Source organism: Phaenicophaeus curvirostris, chromosome 6 (assembly GCF_032191515.1).
Source record: "Phaenicophaeus curvirostris isolate KB17595 chromosome 6, BPBGC_Pcur_1.0, whole genome shotgun sequence".
Classification (NCBI taxonomy): domain Eukaryota; kingdom Metazoa; phylum Chordata; class Aves; order Cuculiformes; family Cuculidae; genus Phaenicophaeus; species Phaenicophaeus curvirostris.
The window spans coordinates 53697161-53708844 of NC_091397.1; the positions used below are offsets into that span (position 1 = coordinate 53697161).

The 11684-nt window shown below is 46.5% G+C and overlaps 1 protein-coding gene across 1 annotated transcript in view; it reads right to left on the reverse strand.

Annotated features, from left to right (window-relative positions):
- CHN2 (chimerin 2) overlaps positions 1–10489 on the reverse strand; it is a 167618-nt gene extending 157129 nt beyond the window's left edge. Inside the window, exon 1 of the mRNA XM_069860208.1 lies at positions 10358–10489. Within this exon, the coding sequence (XP_069716309.1) occupies positions 10358–10406 (49 nt within the window). The 5' untranslated portion in view covers positions 10407–10489. The remainder of the gene's footprint in view (positions 1–10357) is intronic.
- Positions 10490–11684: the final 1195 nt, after the last annotated feature.

Sequence of the window (11684 nt, forward strand, 5' to 3'; positions counted from 1 at the left end):
CAGCATGAAGCTAAAAGCTGTCCATCATCTTGGTTTGCTTGGCAGGAGATCAGGAGTTATGGAGAGTATGCTCGCTCAAGAAGCAGGTATTTATACAAATTATGTATAATTTAAGACTTGTACATAATCCCTGGAAATTCATCACCAATGAATTGACATGTTCTGTCTCTCTATATATATCTGCTGTAAATGCACTGAATATTAAATGTTAGGTACCAGTACTTGGAAGAGGGGAGGTTTACTATGTAGCCTATAATGATTTGTCCCATCATAAGAGCAGATGCTGCTTCAATGGAAACTGCATAAAAACACCCAGATAAGCAACTACACAGTCCTGCAAGCTGCTGATTTACTACCTCAATGCAGTGGGAACAGAAGGTACCAAGCAGCCTGAAGGGTCAGGACTTAATACCTTGTGCTTATAAAGAGGTTTCTTTTGAAAAAAAAACCCAACCATACTCTTTTATAAATAATTAATTCAGCTTTATGACACTTCCGTGCCCTACAGAAATTTGGTTGCTACATTCAGGTTTTTTGTAAAGCCTCAAATCTTGGAACTCTGAAGAACTTTATATGAAAAATCTCTGCTCTGGCTCTTGAAAGTTCATTAATTGATAGGATTAGTACTGGAATTAAAAAAACCTTAAAAATTATCTAGCTGTAGATGGATCATAAATCCAGCTGGGTCATATGATCATGAAGCAAAAGAGAAGAAGGAAAAAGCTTTTCAATGAAAGGAAGAGAGTTTGAGACAAATCCACACACTATTCTATTTAGCACCCCATTAGTAAGATTTTTCTATCAGGTCTCCTTGCAACACAGGTGTGGGGTTTGGTTTTGTTTGGTTTTGTTAGCCTGGAGAAGAGGAGGCTGAGGGGTGACCTCATTGCTCTCTACAACTACCTGAAAGGACGTTGTAGAGAGGAGGGTGCTGGCCTCTTCTCTGAAGTGACAGGGGACAGGACAAGAGGGAATGGCCTCAAGCTCCGCCAGGGGAGGTTTAGGCTAGACGTTAGGAAAAAATTCTTTACAGAAAGGGTCATTGGGCACTGGAACAGGCTGCCCAGGGAGGTGGTTGAGTCACCTTCCCTGGAGGTGTTTAAGGCACGGGTGGACGAGGTGCTGGGGGATATGGTTTAGTGTTTGCTAGGAACGGTTGGACTCGGTGATCCGGTGGGTCTCTTCCAACCTGGTTATTCTGTGATTCTGTGATTCTGTGATTCTGTTTTTAACTTGCAAAACAGGAAGTCAACATCCCATATTTCAGACATATCACAAATTTTTCCTCCTTTTTAGGAACTCTTGACTAGAGAATGTAGAACCTAGAAGTCATGGCATGCTGGCTCAGCAGTAACTCTACTGGGGAGATAAATAAGAACAGCAACAACAGGTCAGATCGGTAGATTATCTCCCATAGTGACTATCAGTGGATACCCAGAGAACTGTAAAAAGATACAGCAGGCATACAGTGTATATATTTCACCAGTTTCCCAGCCTACATACAGCTCAGGGATTTCAGACAGAGGTGATAACGTTGTGTTTAAAAGCAGTGGATGACTGTTCTGCAAAGTTATCTCATCATGCCAACAGCCCACATCAGCCATGAGCATCACTAATTTTCCATGCCAGTTTATATAAGCCTCTGTGCTAGCAAATACGTACCCTGAACTCCTAACCACAATAGGATACGGTTCACTGTTGACCTACACATGCTCACACACAATGTTACAACTTCATAATGGGAGATACAAGGGCTGGCACTGTCTGCAGGGTGACAGCAATGCATAACATGCAAAATTAGTGCAGTGCTACATCCACACGAACGTAGGGTTCAGCCACACAAACCCTCTACACAACTGCCTTTAACAGCAACCACAAAGATGACCTGAAAAAGTTAAAAATGTCGAGGTGACATGAAGTTCACCTGTCTAGGTGATTTGTCCCAGCTTCTCCACTTGTCTTTGGAGAACCCTAATCTAGTTTATCCGGGAATTAAGGTGCAATCAGTGCAGCTTTACACACTGGAAAAATATTACAATATTTTGTAATATGTAACTTCCCATCTTTTGATGGCAAACTTAATGCGGAAAGAGCTGTAGGGCTTCTTTTGCTTTTGACCACAGCACAAGCTCTCTGGTGCCGTGAACATTGCTGGAGTGGGAGAACCACCTCCCAGGAACCTCTGCCTGCCTTTGCAGTGGCTGCGCCCAGTATGCCTGCACATAGAATCAGAGAATCATAGAATCACCAGGTTGGAAAAGACCCACTGGATCATCGAGTCCAACCATTTATATCAAATACTAAACCATATCCCTCAATACTAAACCATGCCCCTCAGATGTGTGCTTGCCATTTTTCTTCCTTGCCATAACACAAAGGCAAACATTTAACCAATTGATCTGTCAAGATACGAGAAATTTTTAGCCACTAAACATCTGCTCAACAAGCTGAACCTCATTTACTAAATGAAGTCTCCTTCTCAGTTTTCTTTGTTGATGAAATAAAAAAGCGTAACACCACAAATGCACTTCATAACATGTTGTTTTTTTAAAAGCTAGGAGCAATGTTTAAACAGCCACAAGAAGGTGAGAAGGAAGGAGAGGAGTAACTACATGACAAGCTTGTAAGAAGAAATTGAGAAATGTGACTCGACACAGAGGTCACAGCAGGTGACACGTGATTTACTGCTGATAAGAAAGGGCCCACCTAGTACTTTCTACACTGTCAGAAATCATACCATACTGGAGACACCTTGTCTCAGGGGAGTCGGGCTGCATGATAAAGATATCCTCAGAACAGATGTCTTATTTACTGAACTAATTCTTTCGTGATGACCTTGATCAATAATCCCAGAAGCAAGGCGAGCGACACTTGCACATTCCTCTGAATTTTAAAAACCCTTTAACCTCTCTTTACCTTACCAAATGCATCAGCCTGTGCTGTCAAGTTTCAACCCATTCTGTGGCAAACATTTAAAGCAAGTTAATGTTACAAGGACACTATTGCAACATCAGTTTCCTCCTACAAGGAATACATTCATTCTCCAGCCCCAGGATTTGGATTATGGCTGAGTAAAACAGGGTGATGAAACTATTATTGCTGAATTGCACATGATTCATAGTTTGTAATAGTCACCTCCAAATGTAAATCTCAAACTTACATTCTCGTAATCAAAGGTCAAAAGAAAGACAGCAAGAATGGTTCTTTATTCATAGCAGTTAAAAGTATACATTTACATTAGCTACTGTATATGAGTCTTAGGTGAACAGTGACTACAGCTGTAAAGAATGTGATATATATACAATGACAGAGTTATAGCTTCTTTATAAATCCTTCTACACTTCCCTGCAACAAAAGCATTTTCTTGCAATATTAACATGCTGTTCTTTAACATACGGTTCTCCAAACATTTAATCTCCTAAGTATCTCCTCCTTTTGCAGAAGAGAAGAACGAGTGACAACAGACTGTCTCCCCAGCATGGGAACACCTTCTGCCAGCACTCGATGCTGCAAGTGAGCAGAATCCAGCCACTATTGCCTGTGAGCCAAAGGAATGTATATAAACAAAACAACTTTACAAAAAGCATTTCTTTGTCTAAAACCACATTTAAGACTCACCTATGCACCATAATAGCCAAATTATTATAATCTGAAACATGTAAAATAGTATATGCCTGGGCATACAAGAGGACAGTGTGTAATATTAATGTAAAATATTCCTGCGTATTCCTGCTCAGCATTTGGCATATCTAAGCCTCCTTAAAACCATCTAACAGAAGGCAAGAACTTGTCAATTGAACTGGTATCCAAAAAGGTCATCATCATTACAGTATGAAACACTGTTCATCTGATCCTCCACATATGCCTTTGAGACAAGCAAATCTGGAAGAAGAGTTTTGCTTTTCAGAGTACCAATATAAGCTAAATCATGAAGCAGACAAGCATTGTACCACTTTTGAGGCTATTTTATTCTCAATAACAGCCTACACATTCAGTAACTAACTGTTGAATCAATTACTATATCAGAATGGGGTACTTTGGCATTTTTCCCTTCTGAATTTTGATTATTTTTAATAAGAATGGTGAGTTCTCTATAATCATCAAGTACAAAAGACTTCAGCTTTAATTTAAAGCAAGAACACTCTGGCCAGCAAAAGCTTGGCATAAGGAACAGAAATAAAAAGAGTTCTTATTGCCCTTTTAAAAATCAAAAGTAGCACCTTATCAGCATAACAGCAGCATTATTTAAATAGCTTTCATGTTCCATTTTCACAACACTATTTCTATTAAATCACTAACAATAAACATCTATTTTCATTTACTAATCTTTTTCCCAATTAGAACCTCTCTGAATCTGTATACAACAGTAATTTCATTTCTTCTCACTTGCTTGCATCTTAATTAAAATCAGCCTCTGTTGACTTTCATTTTTACAATATATCTGCCTATTTCACACCATAGCACCTTCATGACCCTCAGAGAGTCATGAGACTTTAATATCTTATTTTGACCTTGTCAAGTTACTGGAACCATCAAAGATTTTTCTTCTTCCCTCAGTAAGTGTTTCTTTATTTTTCTTGAAACTCAAAGTATATGTGAAAACATGTAGTTAAGAACTATGTGGCCTTTAAACAACATACAACTTTTAATTTATTTTTAAAAAAGTTTGTGTTTCAATTTTTTTATATGAATTAGTTTATGAACAATAAAATTCATTATTAATTAAATAAATATCACTGCTTAAATGATATTCTAAAGCCTTTTAACCTGAATTTCAGGACAGAAAAAGTTTCCATTTTTCAGCTAAAAGAGGTGATATTAAAAGAATTTATGTTGGTCACCTTCTGCACAGGTATCCAAGTTCACAAAAAGCAGAGGGGTTGTAGAGAGAGACAGTATCTTAGCAGAGCAGTGGACACAAATGCAAAGTGAAAATACCTTGGCTGGATGGGGCCTTGGGCAGCCTGCTCTGATGGGAGGTGTCGTGTCCATCGCGGGGGGTGGAACAAGATGATCTTTAAGGTCCCTTCCAACCCAAACTATTCAATGATTCTACTCTAAGACACAAAAGCAGAAAGCCTGTCTATGTGTTTCAACTCCATCACCTGCTCTAATAATAGTTACTATATGAAATGCACACAGCACATAAAGAAGCATCTATTCAGATGGGAAGCAGAAAGGTGCAGAGTTATCCCTTCAGCCTAATACCTGCAAACTTATCTTTGGAGCTCCTAGAAAATACAAAACAGGGAGCACACTGGCACATAGAGATACGTGTTTGCCTTGGGCCTTCATTCAAATTCTGCCAGTATTATCACTCTCACAGCATAGGCTCAGGCTCAAAGGATTTGACATGATCTGAGTCCTGCTAGAGGAGAAAGCTTGATTACACACCATCATTTAGCAGATTCCTGTTTGCATTTACCTTCAGTGTGGACCCTTACCTGATAAACAGCCCAAGCTATCTCACCTATCCACCCATTACACGGAGACCATCTGGTAGAAGACTTTCTAAGCAGAGCTCAATACCTTCAAGGCAGCTGAGATTTACAGCCACTTCTTGCTAGCTTTGGATGGTGTGGCTGTGCAGAGGCTGAGAAAGCTGCTGCACAGAGCCAAGCTGGGAAGCATGCTGGATTTTTTTGTTCCTTAGACAAGCACAGCAGGCACAGCCACAAAGTTCTCTTCATTCAAGCTTGTATTTACATTCCAGCAAACAGAGTCTCAAGTTCATCAGTCAGGTACAATCAGTATTTGGCTACCGGGTGGAGGAAACTGGAGGCTGCTGGGGATGAAGTGGGAGGGGTAAATTTTTGGTTGGGAAAAAGCTGAGAAGTTTCAACAACAACAACAAAATTTTAAAAGAGAAAGATTAGAATGAATGAGAATAAGGGTCAATACTAAGATGGGGAGCAGCAAGGGAATACGTTTATTTTAAGGAGAGAACAGCATAAAGGAAAGCCCAGAAACATGTCCAGTCCCCTTAAGAGCACAGGAGAGAAGGAAAAGATGCTGCTTGTGGTTGAGTCAGCACTTCATCTAGGAAGAACAAAATTTAGGAGCTTGCAAGGAATACAGCTAACAGATCACCTGGGCACATGCTATAGGAGAGATTACAGGAAAGTAAAATGGAATTCCCAGTGGAAGTAATTATAATTTCAGTGCTTTGTATACTGCATGGATTTACTCAATGTCCAAGGAAGAATGCTGAATTTAACTGCTTATCATGCTCACCTTCTTCCCTCAACACAGTTTACCCCCTTCTCCCCAAGCCACCTTCAAACAAAACCACTGGTGGTCAAAGAACAGCTTCATTTCTGCCACCAAAAGCAGAAAGCTATATACAAAGAAGTAGAATACAAATACCCACAGCTCTCCTGTAGGTTTTGTTACCAGTGAGTGCCAGCTTACTGAAAAAAATCCTTCACAGGCTCCTGTCAGACGGGGTCCCTGACAAGCACCTAACACTATTGAACCTATAATTAGCAGCCTCACAGTGGCTGTTGAGGCAAGCACCACAAACACAAGACCTGAAGGAGGGATAGATTCCCTAGTTATGAAGGCAAAGGAGCAACAGACTCCTTTAAACTAATGCTTTATCATTAGTTTACAGCTGAAGTCATAACTCTTTTAAGAACATTAGCTCTCCATCTGTGCTACAGCTAACCCTCCTACCATGATGCTGTGCAGGTAGTGCTTGTAAATAACCACTTCAGGGCAGAAGCAAATTCTGGTCTTCAATGTAGGCACAAGTTGAAGACTATAAATCCCATTTGCACGTTTACAGGAACATAAGTACATAAGTGAAGAGCTAACCCTTGCCTTTCCACACAGCCAATAGAGGCTAACCAGAATCTCGATGAGAACAGAAGGAACGCGCACAGCCTCAGCACCACTTTGTGTTCAGATGGGCCATAATCTGGCTGTCAATCAGTTCAACTTGCACTCATGCATATGCAGGGCAGCTACTGCCCCTAGAAGTTCTTAAAACAAAGAAGTCCCGTATAATTTCTGTAGTATCATGTCCTAGTGCTCAAACCTAACCGCATACTTGGACGTTACAGACACTATTTTAAGGACAGAAGGGAGGCAGATCTTCTGTTGTTACCTCAAAACAACACCAAACCCTGACAGTTGTCTTGAACTTGAATTATTTACATGCGGTCTCAAGATGAACAGTCTTGCTTCTTCTCAGAATGTTTGTATGTGAACATATTTTAAAAAAACAAACATGTTTTGATGAAGGTAAAAAATAATTTGGAAATAAGGTAATTGTTCCTAGATTATTTCAAGATCTGAAAGGATTAACAGTGCTTTAATTTGGCTTCGGAAGTTCCCTATGAGATGGCCAAACAGCAAACTGCTCTTAAAGATGGGGGAAAGATCCAGCAAGACATTAACCGGCTTGGTCAAGGCCAAGCATCAAGTCAGTGGCAGAGCTGAGTCTTGCAGCATGTATTCTGCCATCAACCACAAACTTCACTTCCTTTTCCATTACTAAAAAGTATTGTGATGCTACAAGCTTCCCTCTTCTGTGGGATAGAAATAATGATATTATTTGCAAATCTTCATATTGGCAAGTTAAACATACATATAAATTCTACCAAATTAAATTTAAAAGCAAGACTGGCTACATTATGTTAGCAGTATGCTCTGAGACTTGCTGAGTTCTGAGAACTGAAACCACAGACAGCCAAACTGCAGCTGCACACAGTTAGATATGGTGCGTCTGCTAATATTGGAAACTTCATCATGCTGTGGCAAATGCAACTTCTGATTAGTATGTGCATACAAGAAATACAGACCAAATGCACAGGAACAAAAGCAAAAACCACTCCAAGGTTGCAAGTTATGAAGGCCAAGGGCACTCTGCTATTTTATGAAGCATTTGACGATATTTATTAGTTGTACTGCTGTGGCATTTAACAGACCCAAGCATGGGCCAAGGCTCAGCTGTGCTCATCCTTGCAAAAAATACAAAAGATAAACCATAAACTGCTGTAGTCTGTAGTCAAGGGCTTCACACAAAGCAGAGTGCTGCCAAGTGCCAAAAGCCCTGACTTTCAAGTACGTGCATCTAAAGCCCAGAGGTCAGTTCCTCAGCTAGATGTTCAGTTTGGTGTTTGATTCACTCGCTAAGTGGGAGGCCACCTGGAGTTAGCTGGTATGGATCGCTCAGACCAAGGATGTGCCTCAACTCCCACTCTTGCCTGCAGTTCAGGCAATTCAACCAAGACTGTAAGGGAGAGGCATCCATCAATTTAAAAGACAGATCCTGGAGTCCACATTCAGGAAAGCCAGAGGGGATTCAGAGGTATGCACTCAGCATCCTTTCTCAGAAGTTGGAACAATGTGCAAGAAAGACCTTCAGATTCTTGGAGCAAGGAAGCTACACACACAGGAGTCATTCTTCTGCAGCTTAGTGGTTAGAGCACCAAGGTATAGTCCTGGCTTCCAGTCCAGGCTTTTAGGGTTGTTCTTGGTTTTATCACATAACTTAGATGTAAGAGTGTACAAATGATCTATAAAATAAAAACCACATTGCCGAAATGAGACCTTAACTAATAAGCTATTGATTTGACTCTTGTTTTTTGTTCTGATCTGACGACTCTAGTATCGTTAATATGAATACAAGGAGGAATTTCTCATTCTTACTGCTTTTAGGTGCTTTCCAGTAAAGGCAATCAGAGGTCATGATGTTTGCGTTTTTTATTAAAATGGTTGGCATAAATATTTATTTTTAGGAGCCAGTTCCTTCTTTGGATCTAGCCACAAGTGTCACAGGCTGGAAAAGTGACATAGAATAAGTTGTGGAAGTCACATACACCATCTTTAAAAACACGCACAACTTCTCATTGCCTTTTAAACGTATTTATGTTTTTCTACAGTAGTATTGATAGTCAAAGGAGCTTGTCTGTTTTTCACAGCACATATTGCTATGTTTAGGAAGTGCTCTTACAAATTCTCAATCTGGCACCTCAAATCAAACACTGAGTCACAAGTTCCCTGAACCCCAAAGTTGTTCATCTCTCTATTTACTCTTCCAGCCCACTGAAGTGCCAGGATATTACTCTCTGCCAATTTCTCATAACTTAAATATTAAAAGCGAGCTGAGTAGCGGGCGGCGGGACTATTATCTCGCTGCTTTCCTTTTCAGGCTGCCTAGCTCAGAAACGCACTGTAACTTTCCTGTGTTCCTGCGGCTCTGCAGGCAGCCAGGGAGGAAGCAAGACACCCCACCCCACCTTCCACCCCAGCACCCCAAAACCCCAGAGCTTCTCACACCCGCTCAGGGACCCCGCGGCACGAAATCAGCGACGGTTTGTCACCCGGAGCACGATCCGGATTAGGAACCGAATCGCCCTCAGTACCGCAGAAGTGCTCAAAACACCCTGGATGCCACGACGCCCACCGAGAGGCAGTTTCCGACCTGCGGGGCATCCCCCGCGCATCATCCGCGCAGCATCCGCGCAGCGCGCTGCTCCGGAGGGGGGGCGATGCGGGGCCGGTCCTGCCCCAAGGGGACCGCGGCAGAGGACGCCTCGTCCTTAGGGCGAGGTGGTCTCTGAAAGCCCTCGGCCACCCGAACCCCGAGGCGGGGGCTCCCGGTAACGTGCTGGGCGCGGGGGCGCCACTCCCCGCGCCGGGAGCGGGGATGCTGCTCTCCCCTGGACAGGGAGCGGGGCGCGGGGATGCTGCTCTCCGCCAAGGGAGCCCGGGGTGGGGGGGATGCTGCTTCCCCCAAGGCAAAGGAGCCTGGCACAGGAATGCTGCTCCCTCGCTAGGGAGCTGGGTGCGGGGATGCCGCTCCCCTCAGGCAATGGAGAGGGGTGCGAGGACGCTGCTCCCTCCAGGCAATGGAGAGGGGTGCGAGGACGCTGCTCCCTCCAGGCAATGGAGAGGGGTGCGAGGATGCCGCTCCCTCGCTAGGGAGCGGGGTGCGGGGATGCTGCTCCCTCCAGGCAATGAAGGGGGTGCGAGGACGCTGCTCCCTCCAGGCAATGGAGAGGGGTGCGGGGATGCTGCTCCCTCCAGGCAATAGAGAGGGGTGGGGGGATGCTGCTCTCCCCGGCAAGGGAGCGGGGCGCGGGGACGCTGCTCCCTCTCAGCCAGGAGCGGGGCTGCCCTCGCCCCCGCCCCGCACAGAGGCTCAGCAGGGAGGCGAGCGGGGCCCCATCGCGGTTCCCCGTCCCTCGGCGCTGCCCCAGAGGCAGCCGGTCCCGGGCAGGGAGCCCCTCGGGGACGGCGGCGGCGGGCGGGACGGCGAGGGGCTCCGCACGCAGGTAGCTCCCTGCCGGAACGGAGCGGGGGGGACGGAGGGAAGGGGAGAAACGCGGCGCCCGCCGGAGAAACTTACCGGAGGAAACCGACGAGCCGGACAAACTGGAGTTGCTGGATGCGGCCATGGTCCCTCCCGCGAGCCCCTCAGCTGCGAGCCCCCCCGCTGCTGCCCGGCCGCCGCCAGCCCATGGCAAAGGGAAAGAGCCCCGCGGCGCTGCCGGCGCCTGGCTCAGCCCGGGGAGCGGGGCTCACCTTGCGGCGGGAGAGCCGCCCCGCCAGCGCCTTCCCTCGCCGCCGCCTCCTCCCTTCCCTTCCCTTCCTTTCCCTTCCCTTCCCCGCCTCCTCGCGGGCCGCGCCGCCAGCCCGCCGGGCAGCCCCGCCGCCGCCCCCCCCGCCGCACACAAAGGAAGCGGCGGCGCTGCCGGAGCGGCCGGGGTGGGTCCCGCCGGCCCGAGCCCCGCGGCCCCGTCCCACCGGGGCGCCCCCAGCCCCCCGCGGCCGGGGCGGGGGCTGCGCACCTGGGGCAGAGCTGCCACTCCCCCCACCCCACCCCCCCCCCGACCCTTTTTCCTCCTCGCTCTCCGGCCCCGGGGCGCGCTCCCACCCTCGCTCCTCTGCCCATTTATTTATTTATTTATTTATTTATCCTTCCTTCTCTCCCCGTGCCTTGTGCCCCGCGAGGGGGGAGCGGCTGCTCTGGGGCACAGATGCCCGTTGCAGGCGAAGAGCCAAGAAAGCAGCATCCCTCGGAGCCTTCCTCCTGCTGACCGCCCCCTGTGTTTCCTTGCCAGCCAAAGCCTCCCATCTCCTCTTATCGAACCCCCGAGCGGCGGGGCGAGTCTTCCTGGCGCGGGACCCGTAGGAAGCCGCGATGGTGATTGATGGAAGCCTTCCCCGTTTGCTCACGGGGGAGCCCGCAACGCCGAGTTACTTCGGGACAAGCGAGGAAGCGCGTTGGAAGTTCCTTTGGCAAAGTCGCCCTCACCCACCCAGCCGCGCAGCGTCTCCAAGGGGCCGGCAACCCGCCTGCCCTTTCTGTAACCCACACCCAGCCGCTTCCCTTTCTCCCAGAGCCAAAATAAGAGCCGGGGCTCCTTCCATCCTGCGCTCGCTTTCCCCGTTTTAACTTGGGGAAAAGAGGTACCGGGACCCCCCCTAGCGGCAGGTGGCAGCGATCCCACCGCCCCGCCGCCGGCTCCCACGGCCCGGGGGGGATCCCAGCCTCGGGGAGAGCCCGGCTTGCTTTTCCAGGTTTTATTTTGACCTCTCCGTAGGAGAAGGAGCAGGCTTTAAACCAAGCTTTAGCGCTGACTCTTATTAATCTGTAAATTGCCTCGTAACGTTCTTAAAAACAGGACAGGCGTGTCGCTGCCTTCTGGACTTTGGCCAGTTGTCTCCTGTCG